This window comes from Helianthus annuus, chromosome 15, assembly GCF_002127325.2.
Source record: "Helianthus annuus cultivar XRQ/B chromosome 15, HanXRQr2.0-SUNRISE, whole genome shotgun sequence".
NCBI lineage: Eukaryota > Viridiplantae > Streptophyta > Magnoliopsida > Asterales > Asteraceae > Helianthus > Helianthus annuus.
Genome location: NC_035447.2, coordinates 1,684,979 through 1,700,549, shown reverse-complemented (window position 1 = coordinate 1,700,549; position 15,571 = coordinate 1,684,979). Strand labels below are relative to the sequence as shown.

The window sequence follows — 15,571 nt, the reverse complement described above, 5'->3', positions numbered from 1 at the left end:
ATCCAGAATTTGTTCTTTTTTTATTTCAAAGATATTGCCGAGGTTCATAATCACGTGGGGCTAAAAAAGATGTAGAGGAGGCGCTTAAAGGGATCATTAGGATTGGGTGTTGGTGTATTTGGAAGGCCAGGAACAGAGCCAGATTTGACAGCAAAGATGTTAAGATCTGCGACATTATGAGTGATATTAAGGCGACCAGTTTTTATGGTTCAAAAGTAGGTCGAAGTTTAAAGATATTTCTTGACACGATTGGTGTAAATTTGTAATTATGTAATGTCGTTTGTTGTTTTGGGCCCCTCGATTTGAGGTTTGGTCGTTTTTTAAAGAAGTTTCCCTTTCAAAAAAAATCATTTTCAACAGTGGGAGATCTGATAAGGAGCATAAACAATTTGGGCATTTCAGTGGTTCGGAAATCGGAAGAGAATAGTTCATGCAGTTTATTACGCCTTTAACGTTGTGGAGTATCTAGAAAGCGAGAAATGAGAAAGTGTTTAAATGTGTAAACGTGAATAGGCGCAATCTCATTGCAAAAATAAAACTTCATAAACAAATACCTTTAAATGCAATATTTATTCAAGTTTTACTATTATCTTTTCTTGTTTTTGTTGGTTTTTTTTTTCTTTCTGGAATAAAGCTAGGGAGAAACGATTACAAACCGCTAGACACAGAAAGAAGCACTCATTTCACAAAAATACATATTAATTAGAGACAAAGAGAGGCATTCCAAAACTCACCACAACACTACATAAAACCAAAGACAAAGAAAAGAGATGCATAGATATGTTTCTAGACAACCAATACTACTAGGTATTCCATGTTTATTATTGGAATAACAACTTTATTATTTTCTTCAAGCCTCCCATATCCCTAGAGTCTTTCCATGATGAACCTCAGTGAACCCTACAAGACCAAACAGATACAAAAATAATTATTCATATAATGCGGCTATATATGCACAATTACAAGGTTATTATTTTCCTTCAACTCATTTTATTTGCTTAAGATAACAATAATAATAATAATAATAATAATAATAATAATAATAATAATAATAATAATAATAATAATAATAATAATAATAATAATATCTAGAAGACTAGAACAGAAAGACTTAATCACACTTTAAAAACCTTAGTTTGAATCCATGAAATAAAAATGGCATTCTTCTAATTTTATATCGATCTATATGTGCATTTATTTATTTATTTATTTATTTTTGAAAATAAAACTTAATTAAAACATACATTCGACCCAAGCGGCAAAGGACAAAATTATAACATATACATGTGCATTTAATTATGTGCAGTTTTTTACTCATACAATGTTGACCTTGTTTTTTCCAAAATTTCCACATTTTTTTTTTACAATTTTCACATCTATATGTTATAATTTTGCCCTTTGTCAGTTAAGACTGTGGGGTATGGTGGGCTTGGGTTGGGGCATGGGTTGGGGCATTTGTTGACACGTGGAATGGGAAAAAAATGGAAAAAAAAACTCACGCCCATGGGGTATGGTGGGGCTTGAGTTGGGAGCTTGGGTTGGGGGTGGGGCTTGAGTTGGGAGCTTGGGTTGGGGGCATGAGTTGACACATAGCCATTGAGAGCCTGCCATGTCACCTTGCTAGCCCGTCCCACGCCCGGCTTCAAACCCACGAAAAAGGGGCCACGCCCAAACCCATGCCCACCCGGGGTGGTGGCTTGGGCGTTTTCAGCCCACCCACGTCCAAACCCCCGCCCCATACCTCGCAGTCTAAACATAAGTTTTTGTGTCAAAAAGTATAACATAAGTTTTTGTTTCAAAAAGTACTGGCTAAGACTTAAGTGTCACTTTCTGATCGGTTTACACACTTCAAAAAGTGCGTCTATATAGGAAAAGTCTTGGTCAATAACTCAATATTGTCTATTGTTATAATTTTTGCCATACGTTAAAAACAAAAATGATGAATCATAAAAAAATATAAGAAAATAATTGAAATGCAATGTTTATTTATATCTATAAGTAAACATACGAGGAGCAGTCGGTGCTAGGGCTGATCTTGTAGGGAATGTTAACACCACACTTGCCGGGAAGGCTAGCGGCGTTGGCAGGACTGATACCGGGGTAGGATGAATAAGAACTTTTGAGGCAGTTGCAGGCAGCTTGACGGTCCGGGGTGCTTTGCGCTGCGGCGTTGAGACTCGTAACACCACTACAACAAGCAGGGGTTGGAGTGCCACCAGTCTGCAGGTAGCCTAAGCATGAGACCAACTTGCTTACCACCTGACCGCAAGTTATAGCAGCCTCAGCATGAGGCGCTGAGACCACCATGCATGCAACCATAACAAAGAAAACCTTCATCATCATTCCTGCCATTGTTTTAGAATTGTAGAAGATTAATTAGGGTGTTGTTGGATTGTTTTTGGTGTAAGAAAATGTATGGAGGGGACGATGTATTTATAGGGGTTTTCATGTGCATTGTGTCCTTGTGGGGTGCAATCTCTAGATTTAATTTTTTTTTTTTTTTAATGTTAATGATAAGAAAAAAAATGATAAGAAATTTGATTTTATGGAGATGATAAGAACCAAAATTATAAGAGTAAATTACAAAAAATCGGCATTTATGTACATCACTTATTCCAAACTGTGTTCTTTATCTTCAATAATTACAGAAAACGTACTCGATGTTTGCAAATTCTTCCAAGTTATATCCTTTAGCCCTAACTCAGTTAATTTTTTTGTGGTTAAATCAGACCAAATGGACCTCACATGAGGGTATTTTGATCATTTTACTCTCATGTGGGGTCCATTTGATCATATTTAACCACAAAAATACCCTCATGTGGGGTCCATTTGGTCAAATTTAACCACAAAAATTAACTGAGATAGGGTTAAATGACATAACTTGAAAGAGTTTGCAAACATTGAGTATTTTTCCTGTAATTATTGAAGACAAAGGAAACAATTTGCAATAACTGACATACATAAAGGACGATTTTTGTAATTTACTCAAATTATAATAAAAACAAATATATTAAGAGTAATTAATTCTTTAGTGCAGAAAATTAAGCTAATGTTTTACTTCAAAGTATATACTTAATGAATTTGAAATTTTGATATATTTATTATTTTAAAGAAAAATATATTGAGTTCGAGAAACTCGTTAAAATTAGATAGTAGTTTAGATATTGATAATTTGAATTTGTTTTTAAAAATAAAAGTTTATAACAAGTTTGTATATTTAAATTGTGAAATCTTGTAACGTACTAAATTGTATTAAAGTGTTTTTTTTTCCTTCATGAATCTATATATTGTTTATAGGGTCGTACAATCATGTTATATTTACATGAGAGTTGTTTTGCAAAGAAAATGTTTCATCAGTTGAAATTGATAAATATTTATTTAAAACACATTATGCATGTTAGAATGCAATACACTATTTGTTTAAAGGAAACACTAACTTTTATAACACAAACAAGATACAAAGCCCATAGCATGAACCTACCAACCCAAATACATATTACATCAACTTACGCCACAAAGAACAACACATTCACCATGTCTATTACACTTGTATATCGAAACTTCGCGATTCATCCCACAAGAATTCCTTGAACTTGGACCGGTTGACCACACAATCATACGCTATTTCTTTGTTCTCCTCCACTAGCTTATGTTTGTTTATGTTTCCACCTTCAAATCTTTTCCTATTTCTCGCTTTCCATATGGACCACATAGCGAAAATGTAAACTGCATGAATTATATACTTTTTATTCTTCAAAACATTCATTCCGTTGACGCTCTGCAACATTTCTTCAACGGAATAGTGTGATTGATTCATAGGGACATTCATCCACGAATGCAATTGTTGCCAAACTTCAACCGCAGCTCTACAATTGATCAAAATGTGATCCGCTGACTCCACATCATACTCATATAGAATGCACCTGTTATCTTGTACATGAATCCCCCTTGATACCAACGCGTTTGATGTATTGTAATGGAATTGTTTATTTTGTATAACAATGATAATTTTCTATGTATTTGTGGTTAGCATGATTTAGTCTTTCAACTTAGTTATTTTGGAAATCTATCTATTACCTAAGGTGTAGTGGTATATAATTCCTTCCATAAAAATATAAAGATAGTATAAGTTTAAATCCTTACAAATAGTGCAGCTGTGAAATTTAGTGGAATAACTCACTTGACTCTAATTTGACTAAAATTGACCCTAAATGATAATTTGATGAATTGATTAGCTATGTTTGCTAAACTAATTTTGAATAAAGAGTTGCACTTCAAGAAATGTATATGAACTTTAAATCTCAAGTCTACCCTTGGGTGTTTAAGCATGATCAAATGAATACCAATACTTGTGTTTTGTTTGTTAAAGCTTAATGGGCATCTAAAATAAATAACGGGTGATCATGAATCCATTCAATGATAGTTATTGTTAAAGTTAGGGGTGGGGGTGGTCACTAGTGATAGAATTCTATCACTCACAAGCATCCAATCAAGTTCCGCCATGTCATCAACCATTTTTCCATCACTCACAACCTTTTTTGGTGGCAATGGTCATCACTCACCACCACACCCAACAATTTCCCCCCAACCAATAATTACCCTCACAAAAAAATCATCACGGGCCGTGAAGAAAATAACGAAATCAAAATTCGTGGTGCCATCACGCGTTAAATTGAGAGGTGGCGGTGGTCTTCACGATTGTTCCACGCGTTGAATTAAGCCATTACGCGTTGAAAAGCATCCGCCCCCAGTGGCCTTAACATATTGAAACTGACTTGGTGGTTCAACCGTTTTTGTTACTTTTTATTTAGTTATCTTAATAGTCTTAAATTAAGGTTTTGATGAGTTTGGATTATGTTATTTAGTGAATATGCAATATAACTCACTTATATGCTTATGAATACTTAGGATATATTGCTTTAGTATCTAGAAAGTTTATGAAAATTTAAAAAACAGAAGCTTAAATTTTAAATGGCATGAGAATATGGATGTCTGTTTTGTTTACATAATTGTGTCTTTGTATTAAAATTACGGGATTATGGATATCTAATTATGTCCATTTGTTTCATGTAACCATGTTACTCTTGGGTGTCTAAACATGACCAAATAAATACCAATACTTGATTTTTGTTCACTAAAGTTGAATGGTAATTAAAACCGAAATAATGGGTGATCATAATTCCATTGAATGGTAGTTATTGTTAAAATTAACATACTGAAATTGACACAGTAGTTCAACCGTTTTCATTACTTCTCACAGTTATCTTGGTACTCATGAAGTTTTTGGTAGTTTCTAGCTTCTTTTAAGAAAAATGTGCTACTCAATAAAAAGCCTTATTTGATTGAAGGAGCTTAAAGCTTTTAGGTTAGGAGTTTGAAGCTTTTGGTTAAACGCTCCTACTCGTAGAGTTTAGAAGGAGCTAGAAGCTTTTAAGGAGAAAATGACTATTTTATCCTCTAAAGATAACGCCATTTTGGTCATTTTATACATTTTATTAAAAGCTCCAACTACTCTGCCAAACACCAAATATGTTTAAAAAGCTACAGCTACTAGCTACCAGAACCAACTACCAACTTCCAGCCAACAGCTTCCAGCCACCAGCTACTTTTGCTAAACATACCCTTAATCTATGGATGAGTTTGGAATATGTTATGCACTGATTTATATAATATAACTCACTTACATGCTTTTTTTTAACCGCAAGGAATGACGTGCCAATCACCGTGACACCAGACGCTGTGGCCAAGGTCGACTACTCGCCCGCCGCCATGCTTAACGAATATTTGGGAAAACTTGTTTAACATGGAATAAGTTTTATGAGGAAAAAAAAGAGAAACTCAAATTCCGAATGGAATGGCATGAGAATGATATGTCTATTTTGTTTATTTAAGTTTTAAGTGTCTCTCTTAAAATTATAGGATTAAGGACACCTGGTTATGTCTAATTTCCATCCCATATCATCCAAAGTTGGTTCCGAAGTTGATGCATAAATGGTGACCGATGAGAGATTTTCAGGCAATGATTAAAAGATACCTTATCGAAACAACAAGAGAGTTGGAGATTGTGTTCTTGACTTACCATTCAGGTCGCCGAAGTTTTCAGCATTGGTGGTTGGTCGGAGTTTGAAGGTAGTGGTGGTTGGTTAGCGTTTAGAGGCATCGTTGGTGGTGAATGAAGAGAGAGAGAGAGAGAGAGAGAGAGAGAGAGAGAGAGAGAGAAGAGTAAGGTGATGTTTGTTTTTTATGAAAAGCTCTTCAGAACCTTTTATGTCTGCCCCACGCAGACCATGCGCAGACGTTTGACTTTGTAGTGTGTTTGTTTTCTCGAAGACCTTTCATTAAAAAAGGTCTGCGTGACCTCTTTCTGGTGCAGACATGGATCAATGTCTTCTTGCGTCTGCAGACTCTCTTCTCCTCCACATTCTCCTCCACATTTTGAAAACACAAAGAACTTCTCCCACAAAAAACCCTAGCACCTTCTCCTCCACCCTTCTCCTCCTCCCACCCCCGCCAACCTCCACAGCAGCCTCCTAATCGTACATTATTAACCGGTAGCCTAAACCCCAACAAGCAAGCAAATACATGAAGTAATCTTGCAGCCTCCAACCGCTCATCACCGCCGTATTAGTCAAAACCCTACCGAGAAGATGACCACTCTACCGCTAACGAAGAAACAGAGAAAGCAAAATCCAGCCAAATCAGACACCACCTGACAACTAGCACGATTGACTCACTCCGGTGGACCTCATCTCTTCCCGACGACGGTGACGATCCGTTCTCTACATTCGCCGGATTAACGGACTTCGAAGGAGGTTCGTATTTGCTTTAGCATTAACTAATTGTGACTTTTTTTACTGATATGTTTGGGTTTATCGGTTTACAGCTCATTATCTAGTTAAATTTCAAAAAATTGGTGTTAAATTTCAGAAATTTGGTGGTATTTTGCTGATTTTAGGTGTTAAATTTTAGAAATTTATTAGCAGCTTGCAGAAGTTAAAAAACAAACAGTCTCCCCCCTGCAAACTAAGAGGTTTGGTCCACCTCTTCTGCTACAAATGTCTGCAGATGTGATCCGCAGACTTCAGACGTTTTACCTCTGAAAAACCAAACAACACCTAAGAAAAAATACTGGAGTGTGTGTAATTTGTTTTATTTAATTTTACTTGTCTAAAGGCATTTTTACCTTTTTATAAAAATCAAACTATTAGATTGGAAAAGTTTAAAAAGAATAGACTAGAATGAATATTCATTGAGACTAAAATGGTGTTTGCTCTTTAAAAAATTTTAAGACCATTTTTTAGAGAACATTAAACTAATTCGCTAATTATCATGATAATGATATCCAAAAACACTACTCACATATAGACATAAACGTGTCTTCTCAAGATAATTAATTGAAATAATGGATTTTAATAATCTCAACTAATGCTCGTTGCTGGTAACGGTTCCAACTTCAAAAATTCTCACTGACGGTCCTATTTTTTCACATATTGGCCTTCAATAGACCCTGACTAACAGAACCCTAACGTCGTTAGTAGTCGCCGGAAAAACATTTTTGGTTGGAAAAAGGTTCCTAAAGTTATGATCTGTGGTTACAAACAGATTTAGGACGAAAACTTTAAGTTTTCCGGCTAAAAAATTGTGTTTTCCGGCCAAAAAAAAGTTTTCTGGCCAAAAAGAAGTTTTCTGGCGAAAAATGAGTTCTCCGGCGACCTTAATAATTGAGGTTTTTTACTAGAAAAGGTTCCTAAAGATGCGCAATAAGGTTACAAAGAGGTTTAAGACGAAAAGGATGAATTTTCCAGCCAAAAAAGAGTTTTTCGGCCAAAAACGTTTTTCCGTCGACCGAAGACTAACGGCGTTATGATTCTGTTAGTCAGGGTCCATTTTTTTTTTTTGAACGGCCAACAAACTCAATCTCGAGTACTCTTAGGGCACCCACTGGACAAACGGAGTACTCCGAGAGTAACCCGAATCCACCACCAACTCCGGGGAAAACCCGGTAACCCACCCGCCCGTAGGCACGACGGTAAATTACCGATAAAACCCTTTTGGCTCAAGGATCCAACCCAGGTTTCCCTGGGTCTCCTATCATTGCCCACCAATGCCTCACTCTGCACCAAGTGGGAGTCGAACCTGCATCTCTCAAGAGAAATGCAAACCCTCCACCACTTGATCTAGAGATCATTGGAAGTCATGGTCCTTTAAAGACCAATATATGAAAGTTGAGACCATCAATGAGAATTTTTGAAGTTGGAACCGTTGCCGGCCAACTGACAATAATTTAGATTATTAAAATCCATTATTCATAATTACTTAGAACTAACAACCTTTCCTCTTCAATATCTATGAGATGCCACTATATAATACTATGATTTATAACTTCTATTAAAAAAATACATGTATAGAAATTTTCGCTTATATTTTATGGGGTTGGCATATTTAAATGACTCAAAACGTATGCACTTTTTTAGTTTTATCACTTTCTAGCATTTTTGTTTCTTTTATCTCATTCCCTCATCAATACACAAGCTTGCTTAAATATCACTTCATAGAGACTACTAAACACGATCACCATATCATAGCATCAAGTAACAAGGATTCACCGATAATAATGAAAAGCATTAGTTGGAGGTTGGTTTTATCATTAATTGAAGTTTTAATGCTTTGATGGACCATTTTTTCAAACTAACGTTGGAAATTGCATATATCTAAAAGCAGCCTCTAGGAATAGTTAAATTAGCAATTTAGCATTTAAAAGAAATGTAACGGTTAACCTGTTTTTTTTTTCTATTTAATTGCACCTCTTTTCTATTTAATTGCCACTTATTAAAAGAGAATTGTTTTGTAAGACCATGTGTAGTGGTGATACACTATAATGCCCCCACCATGGGGCGTTTTGCGCCATGTGGCGTCCTAGTCAGCATGGGGGCATTATAGAAAAAAGTGGTGTAGTGGTATAATGCCCCATAATGCCCCATTCAATCATTTTACAATCATTTCACAATTATTTTTTTTTAAATTTAAAACATAAAATAACATTCATTAATTTAAAAAAAAATTACATTACTTGAAAAAAAAAACTAAAGAAAAAACCGAAAGTTAAAAAAAAAAAGCTGAAAATAAAAAAAAAAACAGAAAAATAACTGAAAAAAATAAAAAAACATAAAAAAATTAATATGATCTAGAGTCCATATTTTTCTTTAATTTTTTGGCGACGCATTTGCGCAAGGATCAACGCATCGCCTTGTAGGTGGTCCATAGGTTTGGACAAAAACTCGATGTCCTTTTCCATTTGCCTCGCCTCTTGCATCTCGTTAAATTTTTTTGTTTCGGCCATTCGTTCCTTCATAATTTCATAACGTTGGTGGCCGAGATCTCGAATGTCTTGGAGACGACGGTTCATCTCCTCGAAATCATCCTTTAACTCGAGATCGGAAGACGACTCGAGCGTTTTTTTCCCGGCTCCCTTTCTTCTACCGGCGGGTCGGGCCAACTCTTCTTGAATGCCCTCGTCCACCGCCTCGTTTAAATCAACATTGCGGGCATCCGATGTCGGAGTTGACGGGTCAACGGAGGATGATGTTCTTGACCTTTTAGCCCGACGTCTACTACTAGACGTCATTGGGTTAACTACCGCCCACTTTGGACTTTTTCGAAGTAGCTCCCAACACTTGTAGTAGGCGAAAGGGCCTTTTGTCCTTTCGAACTCCTCCAAACTCTTCGTTAAAACCCGCACGTCACCTTCACCACTCGGGCGATTATCGTAGTTACGTTGGAAGACTTCTTGAAACGCATGACACTTGTTGTTTATGTCGGTCCATTTGCTAGAAATCGAGTCTTTGTCCCGATGTTCGCCTTGACCCCACGTGCTAAAGAAGAGTGCACGAACCCTATCCCAAAAAACCGGACCCGTTTGAAAGTTTGCTACAAAAAAAAAATAATAAGTTGTTTGTTAAAAAATAAAATAACAAAGTAAGTAAAATAATATTTATATAAAATATTTACCCGTCTCTTCGTCCTCCGAAATGTCGACATACGCCCGAGTCAACGTGTATTCCTCTTCCTTCGTCCACTTGATTATATTTTTTGTACGCCTCGGTACGTCCTTATCCTTTTTCTTATGCGACCTTTTGCCGCGTTTCGATGTTTCTTGCACCGGTTCGGGTTGCGTCTCCGGTACGACTTCAACATCGGGTTCGGCTTCGGGTTGTGACGGTTGAGACCCGCCGGCTTGACCATAGCCGAAAGTTGGAGGAACAAACGGAGGGGCGCCACTTAAATAAGCCGCGTAAGTTAAAAAGCTCGGGTCCATGTCTTGAAGGTTGAATGGCGTTTGCGGTTGGGTTGTGTTCGGGTTTGCGGGTCTAGCGGGGACACCAAAAGGAGGGCGGAAAGGATGCATGGTTGTATAAAAATAAGAAGAAAGTGGGTTTTTTTTATAAAAGTGGGAAGAAAGTGGGAGAGTTTGTGAAGTTTTGTATAAAAAATGGTGTGAATGTGAGTTAAATATATATAGTGGGAATTATTTAAAATAAAAAAAAATTAAAGAAAGTTACCGTTGGAAGCAACGGTCGAAAGATGTGGCCCCCACGATTTTCAGCGTTATTTTTAAAACGCCGGTGCAATTTTTTTTCGAAAATAACGCCTCATAACGCCCCCTGTAATGGGGGGTGGGGCGTTATAGGGCGTTTTCGGGCAAAAATTTTTACAAAAAACGCCCCATTACGCATGGTCTAATAATCTCAACTATACGTCATGAGCCACTGTCAGTCCTACCTTTGAATATTCCCAATGCCAGTCCCACGTTTAACTTGTTTTTCTTCTACCGGTCCTCAGTTAAAAAAAACTTAACGGAGTTAAATTTTTTTCTGAATTACAAGCTGACGTTTTAGGGTTTTTTGATCAGAACGAGGATACGAGGCGAATGATGTAAAACTTACCTTCAAATTGTGCTCCAAACGACAAAAATAGTGTTTCAATTCGGTGTTTAAACTTCCAATTAACAAAAATCAAGTCGTTTGGAGCACCGTTTCAAGGTAACTTTTACATCATTCGTCTCGTACCCTCGTTCTAATCAAAAGTCTAAAACGTCAGCTTGTAATTCACAAAAAAAAAAAAAAACATAACTCCGTTAAGTTTTTTTAACTGAGACCGGTAGAAGAAAAATAAGTGAAAAGTGGGACTGACATGGGGAATATTTAAAGGTGAGACAGGCAATGGCCAATGACGTCTAGTTGGGATTATTACAGACCAATTCCCATATTAAAGATGTAGAAAGCAGAATAAGTTTTTCAAAAAATCTTGATGTACCAATGGAGTGGTACTCCATTGGTAAAGGTAAAACCTTTGAACACCTTGAGAGAGAGAGGTCTTGAGTCCAAGTTCCGTAGATGACAGGAGTAAGAAATTTGGCGTTCAAAAAAAACTCTTGATGTGTTCTAATGATGATAGATTTTGACATAGTGGTCAGTATGAGACATCTAAACTGAAAACATGATGATCAACATGGTATGGTGGAATTACGATTACACCTTATATAGATCATGTTATATTTCGTGAAATACCTATGGTTTGAAGATCTAATCTTGAAATTAAATAAAAGTTAAGGTTTGTTTTGTCTGTTATTAGTGGCGTAGCTTCCCCCCCCCCCCCCCATCTCAAATGTTTCGGTTAGAAGCGTAAAAGTTCATATTTTTCATCTAAAAATTTTAAAATAATATAGGATCTGGTGTTTCTTCAGGTCTCATGACTTTCCGCCCCGTCGGAAATTTTGATCAAGCTCAGCCACTAATTGTTATATTTAAAGTTTAGTTTATTTTCGTTAAGAGACATTTAGTTATATTTTAGAAATATAATAGTTTAAAACAAGTTAGAATAAACCTTATAAATAAGGTTAGTTTGCTTTGCTTTGAATTGTACTCTTGTTTGATTTGAATATACATAAAAGCGTCGCATGTTGTCCCCCTCCCCCCCCCCCCCCGTATCCATGTGTTTGTTCGTTTTTTTATTAAATTGTTTGACCACATGGGCCAACGATTGGTATTAAAGTTCTAAACGTGCTTCCTTTCTTTGGCGTGTGACAAAGTGTGGCGGCCCATCTCGCCACCGTTTTTTCATGTCCTAATCGTATACAATTATATATATCCTTGTGTGGTTGGTTTTTTTTTATTCGGTAATGTTTTTAATTTAGATCTTGTTCGGGTTCATTCGGGCGCAGAAAAGGAAACTGAAGGCTGATCGTGGTATGTGACAAAGATGGAAGTTCAGGAATCAGCGACCGGTTTTATATTGCATGCACCAAATTTGACCTCGATCAACTACACAGTGTAGTCGGTCATGATGAAGATCATGTTGAGTGTGAATGGCTTGCAGATGCGATGGATCAAGAAACAGGGGCAAGAATAGAAGAAAGAAAGAAGTTCATGGCTCTAGGTGTCATCTTCCAAACTCTATCGGAAAATGTTATGCTTGAGATGGCCAAGTACACGGAACCGGAAGACGTATGGCAAATGCTAAGAGTTCGTTATCTTGGTGCATAAATAACACAAAAAGCTCGTCTTCAAATGCTAAGAAACGAGTTAGATTGATTAAAGATAAGAGAGGCAGAAAGGATTGATGAATTTGCAGCAAAGTCGGGCGAAGTACAATCAATATACAAGAGTTTGGGAGCAACACTCGAAGAAGATGTTGTGATAAGGAAATTCTCTAACACTATGTCTGATAGATACTTACCTATGGTTTACTCGATCAAGAAATTTGCAAAGATCAAGAACATGAAATATGAAGATCTAGATATGGTTGGAAGACTGAAGGCATATGAAGAAAGAAACAAGTTCAATGTTAATTTTGAATAAAAGTTCATGACAAAGTCAGCTCTTGTTCACCTAATGTGAAAGGAAAGTTGAAAACTACCAAGGACGTGGTAGAGGACATAGAAGATCCAATGGAAGAGGAAGAGGGAGTTCAAGATAGAATAATGAATGTGAGAATGAGTAAGGTGAACATGATCAAGACTAAAGGAGAAGAACCCAGATGAATGGCAAGATAGAAGGAAGACTTTGATGTGCTACAATTATGAGAAAATTGGGCACTACCCAAGTGAGTGCAAAGCACCAAGCAAAGGGAAAGAAGAAGTAAATCTAGAAAAGACAGATGAAGAAGGTGATTGTGATCCCTCCTTGTTTATGGCACCCGTTCCAGTTGAGAAAGTAAGTTTGTATGAAGAATAAGTTATCTCGGGAATGTTCGAAAAGGGTGGATAAGAAGAACTGTCACACCCCGGCCTAAGGTAGAAACACCAAGGCACGACGAATTGCAGACACTTGGAACAAAGAAATACCAAATTTTATTTCCAAATATATAATAATTATTTTCAAAATGTAATCCACGAAACATCCAAATGTCTTTATTTTAAATTAACTAGGTCCATGTCCTTGCATTCTGGATGAGCATTCAACAGTCTTTAATTTCCATTACCCGAAAAACATGCTAGACAGTGTCAACCACAATATATAGTTGTTGAGACACAAGTTTTAACGTAAGAATAAATGAGAGTAATGTTTGCAAATAACAAAGTCATAAACATGTTAAATCTTACAAGTAAATTAAATTCCATACACGTGTTCTATTTACTTTCCATACACGTGTTCATAACCAACCCCGATGACATGAATATTGAGACCCCTTATGTCTGACTCCTTGACACCCGGAGATCAAACTAATGATTTTCTAGAATGTTGGGCTCTGCACATCCAGACCCTACCCGGAAATACTAGATGGGTTTGCCAAGACAATAGATCTATGCATACTGCTATGGGCTTCGCAAAGTTAACGGTTGTATAAATTGATTAGGAGGACTTTATAAATGTGCCAATAATACGATTGAATGCGTCATGTATTATTCTTACAAGTAAGAGAAAACCATTCGTAGACTTTGTATGAATAGCCATAGAATATTGATCGTATGCATGTATTCCAACTCGTAGTTTATAAAATAAAACATAAAAAAGAGCTATGTACTCATCTTGGATAACTTGAACTTGAATTGCACGATGCGGACTACGCCCTCGAATGCGACATGGGATTGGCGTCGTGAGCGCAATTTTATTCTTGAACTTACAGAATATGGGTTATTGGTTCAGATCCTGTTAGGGGTGTCTTTCTCGGGTACAACCGATGCATGGCAGTGGGCTTCCGATCCTTTCGGAGTTTTCACTGTTAAATTCATCAAAAGCCTTCTCAACGGACCGTCTATGCAGACAGGTGACACACACTACCATCAGAACAAATGGGTACTTTGCAAAGTTAATATTTTTGTGTCACACCCCAACCGATGGCGGAATCATCGGGGCGCGGCACTGAGCGAAACAGATTGTTCAGAAGTTTCCACAACAACTATCATACAATTCAGTTATATAACACGTCCCATACCGTGTCCCAAATAATAACAAGTTATCATAGAAATCAACTAAACAATATGGGAACTGTTCCGACAACTCAAATTCTTAATTATTACAGACCGAATTAAATATTGTTTTAAGACTTCTAGACGGCTAACTGTAGATCTTACTGACTACAGGTGCCAGTACAAGATCTACAGATAATTATGGCCCTGGAGCAGGTAAGTGGACACTGTCCTAAGGTCACAGGCTCCTAGAAGCTTATTATTGCCTCGCTTCCCTAGCACGCTAGTAGCTTAAACACCTGTCACATACGTTAAAATAAAAGTCAATACATATAATGTAAAGGTGAGTACACAAGTTTGATATAGCATATAAAGTTCGAAAAGTTTACGCATAACCAAGCACGTACACAAGGGCAAACGATGCATGTAAATTATCAACATGGGACCATCGATACCAACGACTTCAAGTTGACTGTCCGAGACAGTTCGCAATACATGATTACCACTGTAACCCATGCAAGTAATTGTCCTTAGCAACCTCCGTGTGAACGGGTGCTGAGTCCAAACTATAGTACTACGTTGCTAAAGCAGGCAGATAGCACTCCACGTGTAAACATAATAAACAGCAATCATTTAGACAAGTAATACATGCAAGTAGGTTAGCGTTCAAATAGTTTGTGTTGTTTGTGAATTTGATAGATTACGTATGTAACACCCAAAAGTGCTGAAAGCAAAAAGGGATCGAGTATACTCACAGTGGTTGGTTGTGGATTGAAAGGAGCACTGAGAATAGGTTAGCCTGAATAGTTCGATAACACAACGATGAGTAACGCGGAAAAAGTAAACAATGTACTTGGATCGAGTAGGCCATTCGATCGGACAGCAGTTCGATCGAGTGGGCTGTTCGATTGGTTTGAAAGTCCGTTCGAACATCCATTCGATCGGCTGGCTGGCTCGATCGGCTGGTTCCTTCAAGTGGATTGTTTCTTCCTTTGATGAGAAGGATGTGTTTGTGTATGATGGTTTGTACTACCTTTCAGGTTGGCCGATCGAACAGCTGTTCGATCGGTTAGCCCAACCGATCGGCTAGCACTTCATTGTTTTCAAATATGTCACTCGATCGGTTGGCATGCTCGATCGGGTGACATTCCAATGTTTCGAAAA

The 15,571-nt window shown here is 37.1% G+C and overlaps 1 protein-coding gene across 1 annotated transcript; it reads right to left on the bottom strand.

Annotated features, from left to right (window-relative positions):
* Positions 1-661: 661 nt before the first annotated feature.
* Positions 662-2,418, bottom strand: LOC110909857 (non-specific lipid-transfer protein Lac s 1). The gene is made up of 2 exons (XM_022154599.2): positions 2,009-2,418; positions 662-900 (listed from the first exon to the last, which is right to left on the bottom strand). Exons 1-2 carry the CDS (start codon positions 2,350-2,352, stop codon positions 891-893), a joined length of 354 nt encoding a protein of 117 aa, XP_022010291.1. The 5' UTR covers positions 2,353-2,418; the 3' UTR covers positions 662-890.
* Positions 2,419-15,571: the final 13,153 nt, after the last annotated feature.